General features: G+C 37.3%; 1 protein-coding gene and 1 long non-coding RNA gene across 3 annotated transcripts in view; both read left to right on the top strand.

The window, feature by feature from the left end:
- The first annotated feature begins 325 nt into the window (after positions 1–325).
- Positions 326–4,010, top strand: LOC141570358 (uncharacterized). Its single transcript, XR_012494358.2, has 2 exons — positions 326–507; positions 3,799–4,010. It is a non-coding gene; the product is annotated as an uncharacterized LOC141570358 (long non-coding RNA).
- Positions 4,011–8,202: 4,192 nt separating this feature from the next.
- LOC148758667 (RNA polymerase-associated protein LEO1-like) overlaps positions 8,203–25,263 on the top strand; it is a 35,113-nt gene continuing 18,052 nt past the window's right edge. The window contains exons 1-6 of one of the 2 annotated variants that reach the window (XM_019730627.3): positions 8,203–8,417; positions 15,173–15,931; positions 17,904–18,008; positions 20,734–20,828; positions 21,822–21,967; positions 22,900–22,984. In XM_019730627.3, the coding sequence (XP_019586186.1) occupies positions 8,360–8,417; positions 15,173–15,931; positions 17,904–18,008; positions 20,734–20,828; positions 21,822–21,967; positions 22,900–22,984 (1,248 nt within the window). In that variant the 5' untranslated portion in view covers positions 8,203–8,359. The remainder of the gene's footprint in view (positions 8,418–15,172; positions 15,932–17,903; positions 18,009–20,733; positions 20,829–21,821; positions 21,968–22,899; positions 22,985–25,263) is intronic. The other variant, XR_016020856.1, reaches the window with a different exon arrangement.

Here is a 25,263-nt window from a genome sequence, read left to right as displayed (position 1 = left end):
CAGAGTGCCTATAGCTGAAAAATATATCCTTAGTATTTACCAGTCTTAAAAGTACTTTTTTTTTAATTGGGAAAAAAAGAGAAACCAAATAGAAAAAAATACTTCTAAGTTTTGTTGTAAGAAATGTTTTGATTACTATGTAAAGTTAAGATTTTCAAATGTCTTCTCTCCTTCACACCACCCCCATTTCCTGAGTCAACTTTTTGCTAAGGAAAATTGGTAGGGGTGTGTGTGTGTGTGTGTGTGTGTGTGTGTGCGTGTGTGCGTGTGTGTGTGTGTGTGTGTGTGTGTGTGTGTGTGTGTGTGATTTTTTGCAGATGAACAAGGTCTTTTCAGGTAAACCATCACCATCTTGTGGCCTCTTGTCATATTACCATTAAGGGTTCTACCACTGCAATGCCTTTTTTTGCAATTGTAAGCATGAAATACATGGAAATCCCTCTATGGATTAGATGAACTATGCTGACATCCGGATACAGCCTGCATGCCAGGGGTTCCCACCCTCAGGTGAGACATTTCTGTATTTATGCTGTGTTCTCACATGATTCTGAAACAACTAGTTGAATAAGAAAATCTAGTGAAGAAATTTGATTAGAGTAGTTTTATTGTAAAGTGAAATTTTCAGTTTTGTTTTATGTTTGGGCTGAATCGGTTTTAGTGGTTCCTTTTTGTTTGTATGAATATTGGTTGGCAGGGAATCTATAAAATCTGCTAACTTTTTTCTCTGTCTCTTCGGTTATATAGTGAGAATGTTTCTCCATTTTTGTTTCAATATTCCCCATCTTAGCACGATTTTATTATGTTCTTTTTGGGAAAAAAAAAAAAGTTCTTTCCAGATGGCTCCTCCTTTCCCTTTGTCTCTTTAATCTATTTTTTCCTTCTTTTCTATCCTTCCTCTACTTTTCATTTTCAGTTTCTTTAGTGTCCTTGCTGCATGTTACTTTACTTATTCAGCTTCCGCTACTGACACCCACACCCACAGTGGCCCCACCCTCCCTTTCTGTGTCCTCTTTTCTTTGTTCATTCCATTTCCTTCCCCCAGTAGTTGTTGTTCCGGCTCTGTAAAGTTGACCTCATCCGGTCTGCTGCCTGGGTTTTTTAAGGACACAGCTCCCTGGTAACCCTTAAGCTTCCGGAAGGAATCTAAATCCTACCTATTCTAGGAAGCTAGTCCCTAGAACTAACCCTAGGTTCAAGAGGAAAGGTTTCAAAAGGACAATCTTTGCTTCAGTCCTAAGAAATAGTTTCTGACTCATTACATTCTGTTCTTTTTCTCAACATCAGTGCAAATTTTCATAGGAAGTGTACTGGGACATTTTCCAAGCTTATGTTTGCCTGTCCTATGCATTTGCATAGAAAACAATTATTTACCAGTGCTTTGGAGTTGACACTTGAATTTTATAAAAGTGAGTTAGATTAATGATGATGAGAGGAAAGAGATTTGGGGAACGGACTTACTATCATTTTGGAAAACAGTTTAAGTTTTATTATGAGACATGTATTTATTTGTCTTTTTCTTGATAGCTTGAAAACTATCCCATGAGGTAATCAGCTTTACATTTAAATAGATTTTATAACTCCAACTGAGTAAACAGAGCACCTATAAAAAAAATTATTTGAAGCCCACCATCGATTATGACAGTAAAAACTTTCATTTATTAGCCCAAAAAGCCCAGGTTTACTTATTCTTCAAAATCTGAAGATTTCTGTAGTCATAGAATCCTAGATACAAAATTAATAGAAAAATATAGTTGAGTGAAGGGATATACATACTCCCTAAAGAAGGTTTTCCCCCTCTTATTCTAAAACTAATCCATGTTTATTGTAGAAATTTTAGAAAACATAGAAAAGAACAAAATAAAAGAAAAATCTCAGCATCCAGAGTTAACTAAGCAGTACTCACATTTTGGCGTATATCTTTTTACTACTTTTTAGTTTGATTTTAAATAGAGTCCCTTGGTACAAAATTCAAATGCTGCAAAAAGGTATAAAGTATAAACTAATATTTCTCTCCTACTCTTCTCCTCCAGTCTCCTAGCTCCTCTCCTCAGGAGCAATAACCGTTTCCAACTTCCATTGCCATCTCCCAGTGATAGTCGATCCATTTCTCTCTCTCTCTCTTTCTCTCTCTCTCTCTCTCTCTCTCTCTCTCTCTCTCTCTCTCTCTCTCTCTCTCTGTTGCTCTCTCTCCACACACTATTCGTAATGTTGTTTTTTCTCTTTACTCGTGTATCTTGGATGCTTCCACATCAAAACATAAAAATATTCCTCACTAGAATTATGAGTATATGTATGTGTGACATTTTAAAAGTCAAGTAGTACTACTAAACTTAAAACATTCAGTATTTACAATGTTATTAGTAAGTCTTATTAGCTATGCGGCCTAGGGCAAAGTCACTTAGCTTCTCTGTGCTTCTGTCAGGTTCTTCACGTATAAAATTGGAATATAATAGAATCTGTCTTAGAGGGTTATTGTTTGAATTGAGAAAGTTAGTTCTTGTCCACAAGCGCTTATTCACAATTCTGAAATCCAAAAAGCTCTGAAACGGAAAATCCTTTTATAACTCACTTGGTGGCAAATGCTGTCCTGAACAGACCTGAAGCTATTTAAAGTTTTGTTTATCCCTCTTAGTTTTGATTTTCATACATTTTTACCATATAAATTGAATTTTGATTATAGAATACTGTTCACACTCAACTGGATGTGTTAAATAATAAAGACTACATATATATGTATAGTATTACCTTTCTAAAATCTGGGAAAATCTCTGAATTTTGAAACATATGGCTCCAATGTTTTTGGATTAAGTACTGTGGACTTATGTATAAAAAGTACTTAAAACAGTGCCTGGCACAAGGTATTACCTATTATTATTATTATCAACTGAGCCACAACGCACAGTGAGGTACATTCATTTTGTTTTTCTTGGAGTTAATAATTGCCTTGCTTATCTGTTTGCTTAGTTTTAATGTGTCAGTTGCAAATTTTTTATATAATTACAGAAAATACCCATTCAAAATATTCAAACACATCAGATATAAATATACAAAACTGAAAGTATATATATTTATAGGTTTATTAGTACAGTATATTCTTTCCTTTATTGTTTCTCATCCTCCAGCAAAATACAAGTTTCTGAGAACAGACACTTGACCTATTTTGTTTCTGTTGTATCTTCAGTGCCTAGATTAGTTTCTGGCATGGAGAAAGCACTTATCCTTATTGGATTAGCAAATGTAGCAGGTATTCTATTCATTTCCTTCTTAGCCTGCTTTCTCTTGGAACCTTCTGTCCTCTTGCTCCAATCTGGACCAGCATCCTTCTTGGCCTGCAGGCCCAACTATCATTCTGGAAATTTCTTTTGCCTCTTTTCAATCTTGGATTTCCTGCCTTTTAAGTTTTTCCCTTTCTTGGCTTAGTCCCTCATTTTAGGGACTACAATTCATAGATTGTAAAATTTTTGAGTAACTCTTCCAACTGCTATTGCTATATAACAAATCACCTCAAAACTTAGAGGCATTATGTCACAACACCCACTTATTGTCTCCTGGTTTCTGTGTGACAGGAATTGAGGAAAGGGCCAGCCTGGGCACCTGTAATCTGGTGTCTCTCACTGAGGTTGCACGCACACTGGAGCTGGAAGCTTAAGAGGACTACTGCAGCTGAGGGTTGGTCAGGCATCTCTCTTTATGTAGTTTTGGGGACTCTCCATTTGGTCTCTCAGCATGGTCTAGTTTGGGTGCCAGATCCAGTGAATCAGGTGGATGAGGACACACCATAATGTTTTTAGTTGACAGAAATTGCTGTACCAGAAGTGATGTGTGACATGAACCTTTTGTCATAATGGAGGATGAAGTAAAGACACTCACAGAAGAGGACTTCCAGAACTGCTTCAGAAAACGGCAAGAACGAAGGGATGTGTTCAAAGCAAGGGGGAATATTTTGATGGGGATTAATGGCAATGTGTCTTTTACTGTAATAAATTTTTTAAATTTAAACATTCACCTTATCTTTTGATCACACCTCATATTCCTGTTTTGCAACTTGATGTGAGCATATAATTTATAAAATTTAAAGGCATTTTTCCTACCTTTTACGAGCGTCTTGGTTCTTCTTGCCTACACAGTGAAGAATCAAAGGCCAGCAAGCTGATTAATATGCAGGCAGGGTTGATTAGTGATACATTCTTAGGGAAGAGAATGGGCCTAGCCAAGGTGGGGGACAGGGGGAGAGAGGGAGAAAGAGAGAGAAAGGGGGAGAAAGGGGGAGAGAGTGAGGGTTAGAGAGCTCGAGGGCCAGAGACAGAAAGAGAGCGCTTGTCCCAAGGACTTATAGTTTGCCAGATGGGGTGAGGGAGTTAACATATTGATTTGGTGGGAAAAATGGTGCATGCTCTTCCATGGGAGGACGTGACCACCTAAGATGGGTGGTCTGTTGACTCAGATCCTCATCTTGCTCCAGACCACGGCATTGTCATCTGTTGTTGTAGAAACAAATATGAGGCAGTTAATCAAAGCTACTTATGAGCTTTTTCTATAGTCACTATGGACCCCCTCTCACCCCTCCTCCTCCTACATTTTCTGTCTTCTACCTAGCATCATCAACCTACTTGAATCCCTATTCTTTGACTGGGGGTATTGTGGTGTCTGAGGATCTCGCTTCACCTAATGAAGTCAGAACATGGAAAAAAGAGACAACCTCAAAAACTGGGAATCAAAGTAAAGTTACTCTGGAGATGTTTTAGTGAATCACACACATAATAGATGAAATATTTCATCCCTGGGAGCAAATCAAGAGATTATTTTAACATCCAGAGTTAAGTTAGTTAAACACAAACCCAGTAAGATGAACTTCTGATCCAATAGGATAAATGAAAATATTATTTTAACATTCAATGAAACTGATCTGGGTGTAACCTTAGGCAAGCAGTACTGGAAAATGATTGTGATTGATTTAGCTGAAATCTAATTGATTGCATTATATTTGAAGAAAGACAATGAATAAAACAGCAACGATCAGCATACAGTATAGTAAAAACAAAAGTGAAAATCAAAGAACCAGAAGTTATTTGTTTTGCATTATTCTGATGGGATAAACACATTAATTCTGCTAGTCATGAATATGGGCATGGTGATTCAGCATGCTTCACTCAATTTATTAAGATTTAATCAATGTACTTTTCAAGGATAGTATTCTAAATGAAAATGAAACTGAATTACAAATAGAATACTTGCTTTTCCAGTATTCCAGAAAGTTTAAAAGTAATCCCATATACCCACTTTTATATCATCCATTTTATCACAACAGCTCTAGAACTGATAACATACCTAGTTAGCTACCTTTTGCCCATTTGGACCATGTCAGGCACTCTTATTTGCAACAAAAATATATCTCATAATCTCCAAACTCAAAATCCAGGTTGCTTGTCCAAGATCAAAACCCTCATATTGGCCTAATTTGGTAATAATCTAACACAGGATGCACATTTTTAGTTAACTTTTAAATTTTTCAATTACAATTGACATACAATATTAGTTTCGGATGTACAACATAGTATTAGACATTGATATAAATTATGAAGTGATCACCCCAATAAATCTAGTACCCATATGACACCATACATTGTTACTACAATATTATTGACTATATTCTTTATGCTATACTACACATCCCCATGACTACTTTGTAACCGCCAATTTGTACTTCTTAATCCCTTCCCCTTTTTCACCCATCCTTCCAACCCCCTCCCATCTGGTAACCATCAAAATGTTCTTTGTATCTATGAGTTTGTCTCTGTTGTTAGTTTATTTTGTTCTTTAGATTCCACATATAAGTGAAATCGCATGTCATTTGTCTTTCTCTATCTGACTTTCTCCATTCAGAACAATACCCCTAGGTCCATCCATTTTGTTGCAGATGGCAAGATTTCATCCATTGTAAATGTGTACCACCTCTTCTTTATCCATTCATTCACTGACGGACACCCAGGTTGCCTCCATATCTTGGCTATTGTAAATAATGCTGTAATGAACATATGAATGCACATTTCCCTTCGAAGTAGTGTTTTGGGTTTCTTTGGATAAGTACCCAGAAGTGAGATTACTGGGTCCTTCTTTGTCTCTTCCTGTAGACTTTGTTTCAAAGTCTATTTTGTCTGGTATAAGTATTGCTACCCCACCTCTTTGTTTGTTTCCATTTTCACGAAATATCTTTTTCCCTTTACTTTTAGCCTGTGTGTATCTTTCAATCTGAAGTGACTATCTTGTAGGCAGCATATGTAAGGGTCTTGTTTTCTTATCCATGCACCCATCCTATGTTTTTTGGTTGCAGCATTTAATCCATTTAAAGGAATTGTTGATAGTTATTGCCATTTTATTATTCTTTTTTTTTTGTTTAATCTTCTTTCTTCTTCTTTTTAAAGAAGTCCCTTTAACATTTCTTGTAATACTTTGGTGTTGATGAACTCCTTCAGCTTTTTTGTGTGTCTGGGAAGTATTTGTCTCTCCTTCAATTCTAAATGATAGGTTTTCTGGATAGAGTAATCTTAGTTCTATGTCCCTGCTTTTCACCACTTTGAGTATTTCTTGTCAGTTCCTTCAGGCCTGCAAAGTTTCTGTTGAGAAATCAGCTGACAGTCTTATGGGAGCTCTACTGTAGGTAACTAACTGCTATTCTCTTGCTACCTTTAAGATTCTCTTTGTTTTTAACCTTTGGTATTTTAATTATGATGTGTCTTGGTGTGGGAGAATGTACATATTTTATTTTACTGGGGAATATCAGGGTACAGTGTATTTCTATAGGGCCCATCAGCTCCAAGTACTTGTCCTTCAATCCAGTTGTGGAGGGCGCAGCTCAGCTCCAAGTCCAGTTACCTTTTCAATCTTTAGTTGCAGGGGGTGCAGCTCACCATCCCATGCGGGAATTGAACCTGCAACTTTGTTGTTAAGAGCTCAGGCTCTAAACAACTGAGCCATCCGACCACCCCTTCGGCAGCTCAGCGGCAGCTCATTGTCTTCAATTTAGCTGTGGAGGGCGCAGCTCACTGGCCCATGTGGGAATCCAACTGGCAACCCTGTTGTTCAGAGCTCACGCTCTCACCAGCTGAGCCATCCGGCAGCCCTAGAATGTACATTTTTAAAAACTGAAATTAAAGATTTCTAAAAGAGACCTAGTTCTTTAATGCATACAATCACTTCATTTCTTTGAGCTCCTGTAAAGCAAGAGTGTTTACCTCGCACTAACCTATTATGAAAACTCTATTACTATCTGGTTTTACTATGTATAATTGTAGCCACATATCCTCTAAAATCAATTTCTAAGCAAAATGAACAAGTCAATGAAACCCTTTAAGTAGTGTTCTAGCTGCAGGTTGCAATCCATTAGTAAATCATGAAATCATTTTAGTGGGTGCACTGCCTGTCAGCATTAAACATAAAATAAGAAGCTGAAATAGAATAAAATAGAGGATAGGAAATCTTAGACTGCATCTTAGCAGTAAAGGAAGTATTGTTTTGTGAACTATTTATTTCAAATTTTTTACATTGTGTACTGGGTTAGGATGGAAAATTTATGATGCTTGAGATACACTGCACTAAAGCTGCATTGCTCAAAGAGTTGTCGGAGAAAGACTCTTTCCGGAGGGGACTCTGTAGGGTCCTCCCTTTCCTAATTAAGTAAATATTTGTTATGAGGCCAGCTTTTTTCCACAAGCCTCAACCAAAACAGACTGAATGAATGTGAAAGCAGGTATGAGAATTCAGCTGTCTTCTTTTAAGCCAGACCTTAAAGATATTTTGAAAACTGTAAAATAATTCCACTCTTCTAATTTTTTTCTCTTACAAAAATCCAGTGATTTAAAATTTTAAAATGGTATTTGTTAACCTGTTTATTATTTTTAAGTAATTTTTTTAAATTTCTGATTTAATTATGAATGTGGTAAATAGCAATATATATTACCAACATAAGCAAAAGCACTTTGCAGTCCTCAACAACTTAAGAACCGCGCGTCAATATCAAACAAAGGACTTCAGGCCTGACTCCGGGCAGGTTTAACACGGTCCAAGACCCTCGGGGGAGCGTGTCGAGCACCACCCACTCCACCGGCGCTCAGACCCCGAAGGCCCGGCTCCGGTGAAAATCCTCGCCAATGAGAACAGATATAAAGGGCGGGGTTTGTCGCCATGTGAACGCCTAGGAGTCGACGAGCATATAGATTCGTGGAGCACGCGAAAATTAGGTCACAGGAAGAAAGCAGCCTTTTAGAGACTCTTTGCGACACTGTCGCGTTCCGTTGGTTTCGTGCCGTAAAGACAGTCGTGGAACAGTCCCCAGCCAAGGCAGAGGCGGCCGTAGGCGAGAATGGCGGATATGGAGGACCTCTTCGGGAGCGACGCCGACAGCGATGCTGAGCATAAAGGTGGGATCGACTGGGCTTCGGCGGAGCGGTTCGCGGGGGGCCTTCTGCGGCCGGAACCCGACGGCGGTCAGGTTCCGGGTCTGCGAACGCTCGGACGGTGCGGGCTGGTGGTGCTTCCTCCTTTCCTGCCCCAGCGCCCCCTGCACTCCCGGCGGTGCCAGCCTGCTCCTGCGGGCGGAAGTAGAGGGGCAAACGCTGAGTGTGAGCCTGGGGATGCTTGGTGTCGGTGGAGCATGCAATGCCTGGGAGCGTGTAGAGCGAGGGGGCGCGGGGCAGGGTGGGGGCGCGGGCGAACCTGCACAGCCCAGGACGGAACCTTGGGGTCCTGCTCTCTCCTGTCTTGCACAGGCTAGCGCATAGTAAGGGCTGTTTGTGAGTGAATGGAAATTAGGTGTTCAGGATTTATGGGGAGTGGGTGGACGAAGTTACAGATGGGCTCAGAATGCCCTCTTCGATGAAACTAGGAAGGAAACCGGGATACGGCTACACATAGGCATTACGCACCGGAGAGAAGGGCTTCTGAGAGCCTGTGCAGAAACTAGACTTTCTTGAGTCTGGTGTTAGATTGCGGAACATATAGGGTCTGTGTTTGAAGAGGAGAGATGAAGGATTTGTTGATGAAATGAATGAAAATGAATGAATGGTTCATGGAAGCATTTCTGGCACCAGGACTGTGGCTATTTGAGTTTGAAATATGAATAGGAGTTATTTGAAGTGAGAAGGGGTCTAAGACCAAGTTCAGAATTCTTGCAACCCTCCAGTCTCAAAGTAAGTTTATCTACTTTTTGCCTTAGCAAAGTGCATTGTTGTAGTTGTTCTTTTTCTCTCCAACTCCAATTTACTCATATTTTTTAAGAGTGTAGTGAAAGGAGCACAAGGTGGAAGTCTAGTCTGAGGGCTTTAGCAGGATGGGTGTCCAGGAGATTCTAGTCAGGAAATACAGAGCCCCATATGCTACCTCTTGTTCCACTACCTTTGCTAATGTTTTCATTTCCCCCTCAGTTTTACTTGTCCATATCCCATTTGTCCTTCAAGGCATAATTCCACCATGTGAACCTCCCATGACTCACTTCTATGAAGTTGTTCATTCATTCAATAAGTAGTTATTGATCCCCTATCATGTTCCAGCTACTTTGCTAGGTGTTGGGGATATAATGATGAAGGGATTGTCTCTGCCTCCTCCCCTTCTCCACCAGCTTACACTGATGCTTAATGCATATTTAATAAATAAATTGGAGGGGTAGAAACAATAGTTTAGTAACATGTATCCTGCAGTGCTTTCCCATTGCCAACTCAGTGTGTGGGGAAGTGATATTTGGAGGTATCTGCTTCTCTGGGCTTCACACTTTACTTTCTCTTGTAAGTCTGTTGCTTCTTTCATCTTACCATTAGATAACAAGACTCAATCAGATTTACTACCCAATCTGTCCTTGAAGGTTGCTGTTGGTCATGAAGGTAGTATGGATGTGACAGGGTAATTCCTGTTACGCCTAGCATACTTCATTTTCTCCCTGTGCTAAGAGAGTTGTGGAAAATAACTGCACCTGACAAATTTCTTGGCATAGCAATGAGTAGAATTCCTACCTAGGCCCAGCATGTTTCTTTCACATATAAATGTGCCAGGTCGTCTTTAATTTCTTTCAGCAATATTTTGTAGTTTTTGTTGCATAAATCCTGCACCTCCTAAATTTATTTTTAAGTGTTTTTTTCTTTTGGATACTATTGCAAGTGTAACTGTTTTCTTAATTTCATTTTTGGATTGTTTGTTGCTAATGTACAACTGATCTTCATATGTTAATCTTGTATCTTGTAACTTTGCTGAATGTGTTAACGCTAATAGTTTTTTAGTGGATTCTTTAGGATTTTCTATGTGTAAGATCATGTTATCTGCAAATAGAGATAGTTTTACCTCTTTCTTTTCAATTTGGATGCCATTTATTTCTTTTTCTTGCCTAAGTGCCCTGGCTAAAACTTTCTATCCAATGTGAATAGAAGTGGTGAGTGGACATCCTTGCCTTGTTCCTGTTCTTAGGGAGAAAGCATTCACCATTACCTACATATGATGTTAGCTGTGGGTTTTTCACAGTTGCCATTTAGCAAGTTGAGGAAATTCCCTTCCATTCTGTTTTTTGAGTGGGTTTATCATGAAAGGGTGTTGGATTTTGTCAAATGCCTTTCCTGCATCAACTAAGATAATCACTTTTTTCTTTTATTAATATGGTTTCACTTCGACTTTTATAGGTTGAACTACTGTTGTATTCCTAGGTTAACGCCCACTTGGTATGGTGTACATCTTTTTAATGTGCTGCTGGATTTGGTTTGCTAGTGTTTTGTTTAGTATTTTTGCATATGTATTCATAAAAGATATTGGTCTGTAGTTTTTTGTTTTTGTTTTTGTGACGTGTTTGGCTTTGGTATCAGGGTAATGCTGGCTTCATAATGCTTGGAAGTGTTTCCTCTGCTTCAAGTTTTTGGAAAAGCTTGAGAAGGATAGGCATTAATTCTTTAAATATTTTATATGATTCACCAGTGAAGCCATCTGGTCCTGGGCTATGTTTTTGTTGGAAAATTTCTGACTACTGATTTAAATTCTACTTTGTTATAGGTGTATTCAGATTTTCTATTTCATCTTTAGTCAGTTTTGATGGTTTGTGTGTTTCTAGGAATCAATGCGTTTCATCTAAATTATCTAATTTGTTGGCATACAGTTGTTCATAGTAATCTCTTTTAATCCTCATTATTTCTGTAAGACCAGAGTAATGTCTCCATTTTCATTCCTGATTTCAGTAATTTGAGTCTTTTCTCTTTTTCTTGGTCATTCTAGCAAAAGGTTTGTCAATTTTGTTAGTGTTTTCAAAGAATGAACTTTTGGTATCCTTGATTTCTATTATTTTTGATTCTCTACTTCATTTATCTCCACTCTAATCTTTATCATTTCTTTCCTTCTGCTTGCTTTGTGTTTAGTTTTCATTTTCTAGTTCCTTAAGGTGAAAGGTTCAGTTGTCAATTTTGAGATTTTTCTTTTTTAATGTAGGTGTTTACTGCTACAAATTTTCCTTTGAGTACTGCTTTTGCTACATCCTTTATGTATCCTGTGTTTTCATTTTCATTCATATCAAAATCTTTTCTAATTTCCTTTATTATTTATTCTCTGAGCCCTTGATTGTTTGCATGCGTTGTTTAATTTCCACATATTTTTTGAATTTCCAGATTTCCTTTTGCTATGGAATTCAGTTTCATTCCATTGTGTTCAGAAAAGATACTTGGTGTGTTTTCAGTCATCTTAAATTTATTGAGACTTGTTTTGTGTCCTAACATATGGTCTATCCTGGAGAATACTCCACGTGCACTTGGGAAGAATGTATAATATGCCTTTGTTAGGTAGAGTGTTCTATTGATGTCTATTAATGTCTGCTTGATTTATAGTGTTGTTCAAGTCCTCTTTTTCCTAATTGATTTTCTGTCTAGTTGTTTTAGCCATTATTGAAAGTTGGGTATTGAATAATAGTTTCCAACTATTATTGTTGTACTGTCTATTTCTCTTTCAGTTCTGTCACTTTTTGTTTTTTAGTTGCATTTGTTTATTAATGTCATATCTTCATGTTGAATTTGCCCTTTTATCATTTTATAATGTCCTTTTTTTGTTTCTTTTAAAGATTTTGTCTTAAGATTTATTTTGTCTAGTATTAGTTTAACCACTATAGCTCTCTTTTGGTTGCTATTTACATGGAATATCTTTTTCCATCCTTTCACTTTCAACCTATTTGCGTACTTGGTTCTAAAGTGAATGAATCTTTTGTAGACAGCATATAGATGGATCATTTTAAAAATCCATTCTGCCAATTTCTGCCTTTTTATTAGAGAGGTTAATCCATTTCAATTGAAAGTAATTACTGATAGGGAAGGACTTCCATTTTACTACTTGGATTTTTCGTATGTCATATCTTTTATGTTCCTCAATTCCTCTATTACTATTTTATTTTATGACTGATTTTCTTTTAGTGTGCTGCTTTTATTCCCTTCTTGTTTCATTTTCTGTACGTTTGTCTCGTTGTGGAGAAAAATCATAGAATATGTGGCTTTTTGTGTTGTGGTTTCTCTGGTGATTACAATTAACATCTTAATTTATAACAAATCTAGATTGGATTAATACCAACTTAATTTCAGTAGTATACAAAAACTTTTAAAAAATATAGCTCCATCCTTTCTTGCCTTTATGTTGTTATTGCCACACATTACATTTTTATTTTTTTTTTAAGATTTTATTGGGGAAAGGGAACAGGACTTTATTGGGGAACAGTGTGTACTTCTAGGACTTTTTTCCAAGTCAAGTTGCTGTCCTTTCAGTCTTAGTTGTGGAGGGTGCAGCTCAGCTCCAGGTCCAGTTGCCATTGCTAGTTGCAGGGGGCGCTGCCCTCCATCCCTTGTGGGACTCGAGGAATTGAACTGGCAACCTTGTGGTTGAGAGCCCACTGGCCCATGTGGGAATCCAACCGGCAGCCTTCTGAGTTAGGAGCACGGAGCTCTAACCGCCTGAGCCACAGGGCCGGCCTCACACATTATATTTTTATACGTTGTCTGCCTAGAGACATGGATTTATAATTATTGTTTTACATAATTGTCTTTTAAATCTAATTTAAAAAGAGGAGTTACTAACCAGAAATACTGACTTTCGTACTTACCTATATAGTTACCTTTACTGGTGTTTGTATTTCTTTATTTTATGTGGATTCAAATTATTGTATATTGTCCTTTCATTTTAGTCTGAAGGACTCTTTTTAGTATTTCTTGTAGGGCAAGTTTACTAGCAACAAACTCTGTTTTTGTTTATCTGGGAATGTTTTAATTTTGCCAATTAGTTTTTATTGAGGTGAAATTCACATAACAAAATTAACCATTTTAATTTGAACAGTTCAGTGGTATTTAGTCATTTACAATGTTGTGCAACCACCACCTCTATCCAGCTCCAAAACATTTTCATCACCCCAAAGTAAAACCCCGTACCCATTAAGCAATTATTTCCCATTAACCACCAGTCTGCTTTCTGTGTCTATCTATTCTGGATATTTCACATAAATGGAATCATAGAATATGTGGCCTTTTGTGTCTGGTTTCTTTCCCTTTCCATAATGTTTTCAAGGTTCACCCACATTGTAGCACGTGTTAGTACTTCATTCATTTTTAATGACTAAATAATGTTCCACTCTATGTATCTGTTCCAATTTGTTTATCCATTCAACCATTGATGGACATTGAGTTGTTCCATCTTTTTGATATTTGAATAGTGCTACTTGGACATTTATGTACAAGCATTTATTTGAATGTTTTCAGTTCTTTTGGGTATATATTGGGGGTGCTGAAAAGGGGGGCTGCCAAAAAATGTACACAAGTGGACACTTTGGTCAACGTTGCTCAAGCAGTAGTTCGCCATAATCACAAGTGTCTGGACACTGAGGGTAACCACTTGAGCACCTCTTGTAATTGCAGAAGTCAAATGTGACTTGTATTCATCTTTTGTTATCGGTATATATTTAGTATTACAATTTTAATACAGTTTTCCTTTCTTAAAATGTGTACATGTTTTTGGCACCCTCTGTATGTATATACAAATTGCTGAGTTATATGGTAATTCTTTTAAGTTTTTGAGGAACAACTAAACCATTTTACACAGGGACAGGACCATTTTACATTACCAACAGCCATGTTCGAGGGTTCCATTTCTTCACATCCTCACTAACACTTACGGTTTTTTGTTTGTTTATTCTTTAAATGTAGCCATCCCTGTTGGTGTCAGGTGGTGTCTCATTGTGGTTTTGATTGCCATTTCCTAATGATTAATGATGTTGAGCATCTGTTCATGTGATTGTTGGCCATTTCTAGAACTGGAGAAATGTCTATTCAGGTTCTTTGTCCATTTTTTAATTGAGTTGTGTTTTTGTTAATGAGTTGTAATCATTCTTTATATATTCTGGAAACTAGATACTTATCAGACATAGCCTTTGCAAATATTTTCTCCCATTCTATAGCTTGTGTTTTTTACTTTCTTGATAATGTCATTTGTTGCACAAAAGTTTTTCATTTTGAAGAAGTCTAATTTATCTATTTTTTTGTTTTGTTGCTCATATATCCATTTTTTTGAAACGTAGTTTTGCTGGGTATAGTATTCTTGATTGACAGTTGAACCGGCAACCATGGTATTGTTAGCACCATGCTCTAACCAACTGAGCTAACTGGCTACCCCCTGTAAATGTTTTTGACAAACACTCCCAAGTAGCTGCCTCAACATTGAGAGAGTTCCAAGTTAGGTGAGATAAAGTTCAGCCCTATGAGCCAGTACTTCAATGATCTGCCAGACAGATAAAACTAACAACCATGATTCTTTGTGAATGAGGTCCCTTCTGCTCCCTCTAGTAGTGGTATGTGTTCCAGTAATTCAGGCTGTTATCTTCAAGACACTGTTAGCTGGGGAGTGGGTGAGGGGGGTGGTGGGTGGTGGGGTAGTGGGTGGTGGGTGCGTCTAGGGTATGTTAAAACACCACAAAGTTCTCTTTTCTTTCTAAAAATTCAGCTTTTTTTTTTTTTTTTTTTGCATTCTGGTTGCTGCAACTTTTGATTAGGTTTCCAGAGTACAAAGAAAATTGACTCTTAATAGTTTTGGACAGGTTTGTCATTGCTTTTATGTTGGGATGGACTTTTAGTGTTGCTTGCTCTGTCTTTTTTTGCTGACATCACCCAATGTTTGTATGATTCCATAGATTCCGATTCTGGATCAGACTCGGATTCTGATCAAGAGAATGTTGCTTCTGGCAGTAATGCCTCTGGAAGTGAAAGTGATCAAGATGAAAGAGGTGATTCAGGAAAACCAAGTAATAAGGAATTGTTTGGAGATGACAGTGAGGATGAGGGAGCTTCTCATCATAGTGGGAGTGATAATCACTCTGAAAGGTCAGAAAACAGATCAGAAACTTCTGAGCGCTCTGACCATGAAGACAATGACCCTTCAGATATAGATCAGCATAGTGGATCAGAAGCCCACAATGATGACGAAGACGAAGGTCATAGATCAGATGGAGAGAGCCATCACTCAGAAGCAGAAGGTTCTGAAAAAGCACATTCAGATGATGAAAAATGGGGCAGAGAAGACAAAAGTGACCAGTCAGATGATGAGAAGATACAAAATTCTGACGATGAGGAAAGGGCACAAGGATCTGAGGACGATAAGCTGCAGAATTCTGATGACGATGAGAAAATGCAGAACACAGATGACGATGACAGGCCTCAGCTTTCAGAGGATGAGAGACAACAACTGTCTGAGGAGGAGGAGAAGGCTAATTCTGACGATGAACGGCCAGCAGCTTCTGATAATGATGATGAGAAACAGAATTCTGATGATGATGAACGACCACAGATGTCTGATGAGGAGAAAATGCAAAATTCTGATGATGAAAGGCCACAGGCCTCAGATGAGGAACGCAGGCATTCAGATGATGAAGAGGAACAGGACCATAAGTCAGGTAATTCATTTATGAGAATCAAAATGGTTTAGTAGAGAAGCATCCAGATGCAGCCCATTATGCTTTTTGCAGTCCCATATTTAGTGCACCATTTTTTTCCCTCTCCTGTCCCTCCATTTCAACCATTTCTAACTCTATAGATTTTGTTTTTTGAAAATTTTCGTAACCCATGTATTATTTCTGTCCCCTTTTCACTTGTTAATTGATAAATCAGAAAGAAGCAAAAGAAGATAGTCTTCAAGAAAGATATATGGTACTAGAGTAGTTACAAAATGAGTAGAGGTGTTTTTGTTTCTGTGGGTAATTGAAGAACATGCCTCAGGTAAGAATAGATTTGCTTGGGGAAAAAAAATACCATTGAAATGTCCTCATAGGGTAGCTGTACTGAGATGTGAACAGCATGTTCAAGCTCGGGTTTTTGAGATCCAAAATTTGATCATCCAGAGGTAATGAGGCTCCAACAAGTTTACTCAAACTAATTTATAAAAATTGAATTGCAAAATTGTTTCAAGACGATCAGTTATTTCTCTAATCTTTGTTTCCTTTCCCTTGGGGGAAAGCTACCTTGGGGGCCAATTTATAGTAATAATCAGGAGGTTGCCTAGGGCACGTAACATCCAGAAAATGGAAAAACAACTGGATGATCTTAATGATCTTCGATAGCTTGAAGCAAGCATCCTCACCTGAGGGAGATGTACTTGGGTCACAATACTCATTCCCTAAAGAATACTGGAAACATACAGCTGACCTTTGGCTGTGGACCCCCTTTTGAAATAGCTATTTACACCAGTCTGCTCGAGTTAACACATTCTTCACATAGAATATTTTTTTTAAAACTGAGAGATCTTGTTTCTTTGCATTATGTAAAAGTTACCTTGATTAGGTTGGAAGTCTTCCTGAGAGTAATGTCTGGATTGCTTCATTTCTGTAGGTGATTGATTGTAATTACATGTTGATCTTATTTTTTAGAGACCTTAAATATGGAGGGAGAAGGGTCTTTTCTCTTGTCATACATGCCTCACAGGATAGCATTCCAGACCACATTTTGACATTATTTAGGAGAGGAGGTCAAAAAATTTCCAGACATGGATATAGGTTCATGTAGACGATGGGACTGCAATAAGTATTCAGCAACTAATTCTGGGTAGAGTTATTTGTACTGTTTCCAGACTCGTTAAGACTAAGACTCATGCAGTCCTTCCCAAATACTCGCAGACTAACCTAAGTAAGACTTGGGTCATAGTAGGGAATCTTGTAGCTGGTCATTCTGATTAACTCTTAACAAATTCTACAGTTGATTTTCTTGAGGTTTATAATTAGGTAAACAATTGTGCCATCCAGAAACATGATATATTTATCTCTTCCATTGCAATATTTTTACCTCCTTTTTTATATAATGAGTTACATATAAATTTAATCATGTTTCAGTACTACTTTTCTCATTCTGTCAACTTCTGCTGACAAAAAGCAATGTTCTTATTAATTTTAAATTAACTGCAGTAAGTTGATTTTCGTATGTGTATGTATGGTTCTGTTAATAATAATACATGTATGCATAGATTTGTGTAACCACCACTATAGTCAAGATAAAAAAAACAGTTCTGTCACCCTAAAAAAAATCCCTCATGCTATCTCTTTTGTAGTCACATCCTTCCCCTACCCCCGACCCCTGACAACTACTGATCTGTTCTGACAGTAAGGTTTTGTCTTTTGGAGAATGTCATCATATAAGTGGAATCATACAATATGTAGCCTTTTTTCTTTCACTTACTCATAAGCTTCTTTCACTTAGCATAATGCATTTTAGATTCATCCAAATTGTTACATGTATCAGTAGTTCATTCTTAGTTGTTACTGAGTAGTTTTCCATTGTATGGGTACACCACAATTTGTTTATCCCCAGTGTTGCTTTTAAAACAAAATTCAATGTTACAATATGACTGACTATGCAGAACCTCTAATTCTATTACAGAATCTGCAAGAGGCAGTGACAGTGAAGATGAAGTTTTACGAATGAAACGCAAGAACGCAATTGCATCTGATTCAGAAGCAGATAGTGACACTGAGGTACCAAAAGGTACTCCAATTGTTTCTTTTATTATTATTATTATTATTATTATTATTATTTATTTATTTCCATCTCTCTTTCTGTATTTGACTATAGTGCATGCCCAACCCTGGGCTTTTAATCCAGACTGCAAGACCCACAGAAAAAGTGTGGATACACTTAGTGTACAGAGGGAAGTTATACTCATATGAGAAACTGTTCATGCTTAACCAGTTGAAGAAGAATCTGTTTCTTCGTTTATAATTAGAGTGAACCTGTTGTTAGGGGGCTAAGGCTTTGGTTCAGCTGGAGGTGGCAGTGTCCATCCTTCAGTTTGAATAATGACAGTTCCAGGGCAGCTTGTTTTTAACAGGTTAATATCGGATGAAGAACCTGATTTTTCAAGCTGTGGGTTAGATGAAGAATTCCCAAAAACCCAGTGTTAGGTAAATTAGGTTTGTTTTAAGTAGGTTTGTTTTAAGGATAAAAGGTCTACCCTGTTCATCTCTATGTGTGACTCTGGTTCAAATGGCAAATTACTATGCAATAAAGATGTTAGTATAAAAGTTACAGCAAACATAATTTTGATAGTTTGCTTATGCGTAACTGTTATTGTACTGAATGGTAATTAGGCATTGATGTTAACTAGCTTACATAAATTATCGTAAGTAACAAAGCAAACATTTAGAAGGTCAACTAGAGAGAAAAGGAGAGAGCTGGACAGACAGCAAGCTCTGGGATTTACTTAAAGATCTTTGGATCTATAGTAGTTATGTGCGTAGACCTTGGAATTAAGTGGTCTAAGTTAGAATCTTTGTAGGTCCACTTTCCTACTATATGATTTTGGTCATGTTACTTACTGTACTTCAGCTTTCTGATCAGTAAAGGGGAGGTGATACTACCCATCTTACAGAGTTTTTGGAAGAATTAGGTATGCTCATTCTTTCATTTTGTTCAGTTATTTATTGAGAATCTGCTGTGTACTAGTACTGTTCTGGGCCCTGGGCATGTAACAGTGATCAAAACATAAAGACTCTTATAGACCCTTGTAGAACTCACATTCTGGTGGGGTCAGGGTACGGTAGGGAGACTGATAATAACGCAGTAAGTAAATTAAATTGAGAGTGTGTTGGATGGTGATAGGAACTAAGAAAAGGAATCAGGAAGGGAGATGAGAGTGTTGGTGGGTGGGGTTGTGTTTTGGTGATTTTTATCATGTAGATGAACTTTTCAATACCCTGACTTTCCTTGTCTCCTCTTCTTTAAAAAAAAAAAAAAAATTAAGATTTTATTTTTTTTAAGATCAGTTTAAGGTTCCCGGCAAAATTGAGGAGAAGGTACAGAGATTTCCCATATAGCCCCTGCTCCCACACATGCACAGCCGCCCCTGTTATCAACATTCCCAACTAGAGGGTACATTTGTTACAACTGATGAACCTACACTGACACATTATAATCACCAAAGTTTACAGTTTACATTGTGGTTCACTGATGGTGGTGTCCATTAGACAAATGTATAACATGTATCCACCATTGTAGTGTCATACAGAGTAGTTTCACTGCCCTAAAAAAATCTCTGCATTTTCATCCCTCCTTCTTTCCTACCCCCTGGCAGCCACTGAACTGATATTTTTATTGTCTCCATAGTTTTGCCTTTTCCAGAATGTCATATGGTTGGAATCATACATTATGTAGCCTTTTTGGGTTGGCTTGTTTCACTTAGTAATATGCATTTAAGTTTCCTCCGTTTGTTTTCATGGTCTGACAGCACATTTCTTTTTAGCACTGAGTAATATTCCATTGTCTGGATGGACCAGTTTATCTATTCACCTACTGACGGACCTCTTGGTTGCTTCTAAATTTTGGCAGTTTAAATAAAGTTGCTATAAATATCTGTGTATAGGATTTTGTGTGGACATAAGTTTTCAAATTCTTTGGTTAAATACCAAGGGGCACAATTGCTGGAGTGTATAATAAGAATATGTTTATTTTGTAAGAAACTACTTCACTTTCTTCCAAAGTGGCTACAACATTTTGCATTCTCATCAGCAGTGAATGAAAGTTCCTGTTGCTTCACATTTTTGCCATTTTGCATTTGGTTTGTCATTGTGTTTGATTTTGGCTATTCTGACAGGTTGCCTCTCCTTTTTTACATCTGTTCTCTACCTTGTCTCAGTAACTCACTCTCAGTTTTATCCTAGGTCATGTCATTACCAATAATTGTAACACTTCTATGATCTCAATTTCAAGAAGTGCACTTTCTTCCCACTCTCCTATCTTTCTGTTCACTCTCTCTACTACCCCACCTTGGTTTATTGCGTTATTACAGATTAGATTGTTGTTTTTCCTATACCCAGGTGAAGTTCTACCTGAGAGGAGAGGCGCCTGGGTGGATGTGGACCTGTAATTGTAAAACCTGAGGGACTATGCAGGGAATAGGTCTGAATGGGGTGCTTAAGCCCCAGATTTGAGTATCTAGAACGTAGGAAGCTATTTTGGCTCCTGGGGTTAAAGGAAAGCGGAAGACCAAGGATGCATTAAATGAGGGGAGAAGGAAGTACCTCATGGGCAGCTCTGCCTCTCGCTGGATCATCCCCTTCCCTCTCCAGAGACATTCTGTTCTGATCGTTGAGAGCCAGGGTTGGGTGGTTTCCTGGTGCCTGGTCCAGAAACCTTGGGAATATGATAAAGCGATAGCTTTGAAGAACCTCTGTTATAGATGTTAATACTGTGCATTTTCCCTCCTATATTGAAGATAATAATGGCACCATGGATCTGTTTGGAGGTGCAGATGATATATCTTCAGGAAGTGATGGAGAAGATAAACCACCTACTCCAGGACAGCCTGTCGTAAGTAGAATTACCAATGTGAACTGGGCCCTTATTCAAGGCTAAGGAAAAGGTTTCTGAGACTAAGGGTCCCTCTTATGCTGAGAGGAAGAAGTTAAGTGTATTTTACAGTATAAAAACACAATGAACAGATGAATTTTCTTAGTTATGTTGGGAACTCTTGGTTATAAGGGGGGTAGAAATAATTGCCCTGGCGCATCCATACCACAGACTATTATTGCTCAGCAGTAAAAAGGATTGAACTAGTGATACAGGTAACAACTTAGATGAAGTTCAGGGAGTTATGCTGAGTGAGAAAAAGCCCATCCCAAAAGTTTACATACTTTATGGTTCCATTTATATAACATTCTTGAAATGACAAAAATTATAGCAATCGAGAAGAAATTAATGGTTGTTTGAGATTAAGGAGGGATGAGAGCAAGAAAGAAGTGGATGTGGCTATGAAAGAGCGGCCTGAATCTTTGTGCCATGGAAATGTTTTGTGTCTGGCTCTGTTGGAGTCAGTCTCCTGGTTGGGATATTATACTACAGTTTTGCAAGATGCTACCATTGGGGGAACTGGGTAAAAAAAGGAAATAACTGCCCAGCATGAGGTTGGTGCCACGTTTTAAGAGACTAGACTTAAAGTCTGTGATTTGAGATCCACTGATTTAAATGTTTTTCTTGTTCATGCCAAGAAATGGGTGCTGTGTTGATAATCTCTGATCTTAATTGATCGAATGACTTCATACTGAAATGCGGATTAATTTCACACTTCTGTTGGTGAGCTTTATCACGAAAGAGGTTTTCTTATGTTGAGGCTTCCAAAATGATCTTGTTTCCCATGAGGTTTTTGGAGGCTGAGTGGGTAGGAATGGGGATTGAGGGCTGTGTTAGCCCTAAAATGATGTCTCAATATGCTTCTTGCCTATCTAAGTAATTATAGTCTGGAAGTTGAGCTGGACCACTTCTAGGGTCCTGTGAAGCGCTAAAATCCTGTGATTCTTTTACTAGGATGAAAATGGATTGCCTCAGGATCAACAGGAGGAGGAGCCAATTCCTGAGACCAGAATAGAAGTAGAAATACCCAAAGTAAACACTGATTTAGGAAATGACTTATATTTTGTTAAACTGCCCAACTTTCTCAGTGTAGAGCCCAGGTAAGAGGATCAGTTAAAGTGTTTCTAGAGGTTTGATAGAAATATGTGGAATGTAGATATTTTTCTTATTTTACATGGGTTGACTACCATATTTTGCCATGTATAATGTGCACTTTTTTGCCCACATTTGTGAGGGAAAAATAAGGATGTGTGTTATGCATGGGAGTACTAAAAAATTAAAAGATTTTTTTCCCTGAAAGTTTGGGCCAAAAATGTGGGCGCTCAATATACACGGGAGTGCATTATATACGGCCAAATATGGTAATCACAAAATAGAAAACTGGTCATGTACCTCTGAAAAAGTAAATCAAGCATATTCTGTGATAGAAAAAGTATGGACTATTGTATTGGTAAAGGAGGCTTTTAATCCTTGTAATTGTGTTTAGGAGTTTGATACTTAGGAATTAATAGCCATCACAAGTCTTTGGGTGCTTTTGAGTAATACAACCCTGAAAACACTGAAATTGAGAATGATGAAATTTGCTAGAGACTGCAAATGTCTACTGTAGCAGCCATTGTGAATCTAGAAAAACTAATGGTTTTGGACACTTACATAGTGTTGATGGGTATTATCCACTAAGTAACACGCATGCTCCTGTGCAATTTAAACTTTTTTCAAGCAGAATGATGTGGAAAACTAGAGCATGAATGGCCTATTCCTTGAAGACTTACATAAGAATAAAGAATATTTTGAATATTTAGCCTTGCTTGCACTTTATTTCCAGCAACATGTATTAACACCCAAATGTCAAAAAGGTGCAGTTATTTGATTACTTTCTTGAAATTGAACGTGAAGATATTTGACCATTATGAATTTTAATTATCTTATGGTTTTTTTAGTATGATATGTATTAATAGATATGTTATTACATAGCAGTGATAATATTCTTTATAAAATATGATTAATAGTTTATTTTAAAAACAATTTGTAGACCTTTTGATCCTCAATATTATGAAGATGAATTTGAAGATGAGGAAATGCTGGATGAAGAAGGTCGAACCAGGTTAAAATTAAAGGTACCATTCTGTGCTTGTTTGTTTTTTCTTTTACAAAGTAAAACCTGGGGACACTAACTGGAGACTTGAGCTTTTGAAAATGATTTTTTTATGTTTCCTGTTTTATCAACAAATGAATTATCTTCCTTTTCAGATTATATTTAGAAAGAAAAAATATATATATTTTTCTCTATAAAGATGTCACTTTTCTATCACTGTTACACTTTTTCGATGCCTCAAAAAATTATTAGCTACTTCAGAATAAGTAGTGCTGTGGTTCAGTGTTTAGAACAAATCTCAATATGTACTGTGGAGTAAGTTCTACCAACTTCCTGCAAGGGGGAATTGTTCAGGCTCTGATCCATGGATAAACAAATCATTTGCAAAAGGAGAATTCATTACTAGTACCTCACACTTCACCAGATGGCTCTCTTTTTATTCTGATTGCTCTTGTTGATTATTAGGGGATATTTTTATTGTACTAAGTTCCTATTAATGCATCTCTTTGCTACCTTGTACTATGTGTTACCTCTACTCAGGGAGGGCCTTCAACCTTCCTTTAATCAAGGAGGATATAGATTAAGTAGATGCGTTAGAGCAGTTGAGCTCATGATACTAAAACTAGAAATAGGCATTTTAAATTCTTAAATCTGAAGGATTTCTTATAAATACTTTACTTTTCAGTGGACATTGTATATGATGTTAGAATGTTAAGAAATGGCAGTCTGGCACCCTGAGAATTCAGGGGCTGAATTTTTAGAATAATTCCACCTCTTGAAGTGTGATAGATCCACAAGTACCTAAAGAAACTTGATAGAAGACGGTTTCTATCCAAAACGCATGGGCTTCCAAAGCTTTTCAGTGAAATTTCACTACTCCTCCCTTTAATGGAAATGTATATCAGATGAAAAAATGGAGATAAACAAGTACCAATAACTTGCTCAAGGTCACATAATTAATAGGAATAGTGTTTAGAGTACTTTTTATTCTTTGCTACCCTTTTCCTTGTCTCCCCCCAGCCCCTATTATCCCATCTGTTAATATTTTTCCTTGGAACGTATGTATCTATTGATGTCGGGTTAGCACTATAAATTTCCTATATCTGTTTTAGTGCCTCTGGCATTATTCTGCTTTTCATTGTTTCCAATCATTTATGTAAATTAATGTGGTAGTTCCTTATTTATTTACTTTTTATTGATTTTTGCATTTTCCCCCTTCTATCATGATGATCGGCGAGTATCAATATATCATATTACATTTTCAGACCATGTAATGCCAGATTCTAGTGTAAGCATCAAAGTTTAGAGATAAATATTTTCTCTCAAATCTTTAGTGCTTAGAGTACAAAATGTTGGTGTATAACACTGCTGTCTTTTAAAATCTTGATATGTGATGGAAAATAACACCGGACCGTTTGTTTCTTGAATGATATTCTTGAGACGAGGCTGTGTGTTCTTAGAGAGTCAGTTGGTGGTGTAATTAATTCTTACCTGAAAAACGAACCAGGTGTAGTCTCTGTCCCTCTACGAGGTCCTCTGTCTTTAAAAGTACCTTAATGTGTCTTTCATTCTAATAGGATAAGCCCTAGCAGCAGTATTATTATTATTGTTATTATTATTATTCAGATCACTTTATATAATAGAAAGCATTTTTCAAAATGGCTTCTCAGTTAATAATGGCCCACATGTGTTTGCATATTTATATGTGGCTAACCTATTTTGTATGAGAGGGAAGGCAGGAATAGTGACAGATTATTTTGTTTCCTTTATTAAGGAAAAATGTAAGCATATGCAAATATAATGAGAACAGGATAAGAACCTCTTATGTACACATTACTTACTTCAGTGGCTGTCAAGTTGGGCAGTCTTATTTCATCTATATTCCCCACCCCATGTTGCCCTATTTTGAAACAAATCTCAGATATGACATCATATTTAATTCATTAATATTAATGAGTTTGTTGTCATCTTAATTCACATTCTCTTTATCCTTGTGAGTGTATCCTTTTTAAATTATTTACTGTCATGTTAGTGGGTTTCCAGGATGCAGCAGTGATAAACTACGTGCATTTAGTGTGCCGCATTTTCCCAGAAGTCCCATTGAGGTTTTAATTGCAGTAACACTGGTTTTCATTTTAGGAAGCTTTTGAATGTTTTCCAGATCTGCCCAATATTTCCCTTCCATGCAATTAAGATAAAGTTAGACTCTAAATCTGCCCAAACCTGGGGTTTGAATTTTCACAGGGTGCTTCTTTGTCCTTTCCCATTTGTGGGGAGCTTTCCTATCTCCCTAGGCCAGTA

Source organism: Rhinolophus sinicus, chromosome 3 (assembly GCF_057876585.1).
Source record: "Rhinolophus sinicus isolate RSI-liver-muscle chromosome 3, RSI-T2T, whole genome shotgun sequence".
Lineage (NCBI taxonomy): Eukaryota > Metazoa > Chordata > Mammalia > Chiroptera > Rhinolophidae > Rhinolophus > Rhinolophus sinicus.
Note: the sequence above shows the minus strand (reverse complement) of the source record. Positions and strands in the feature narration are given on the sequence as shown.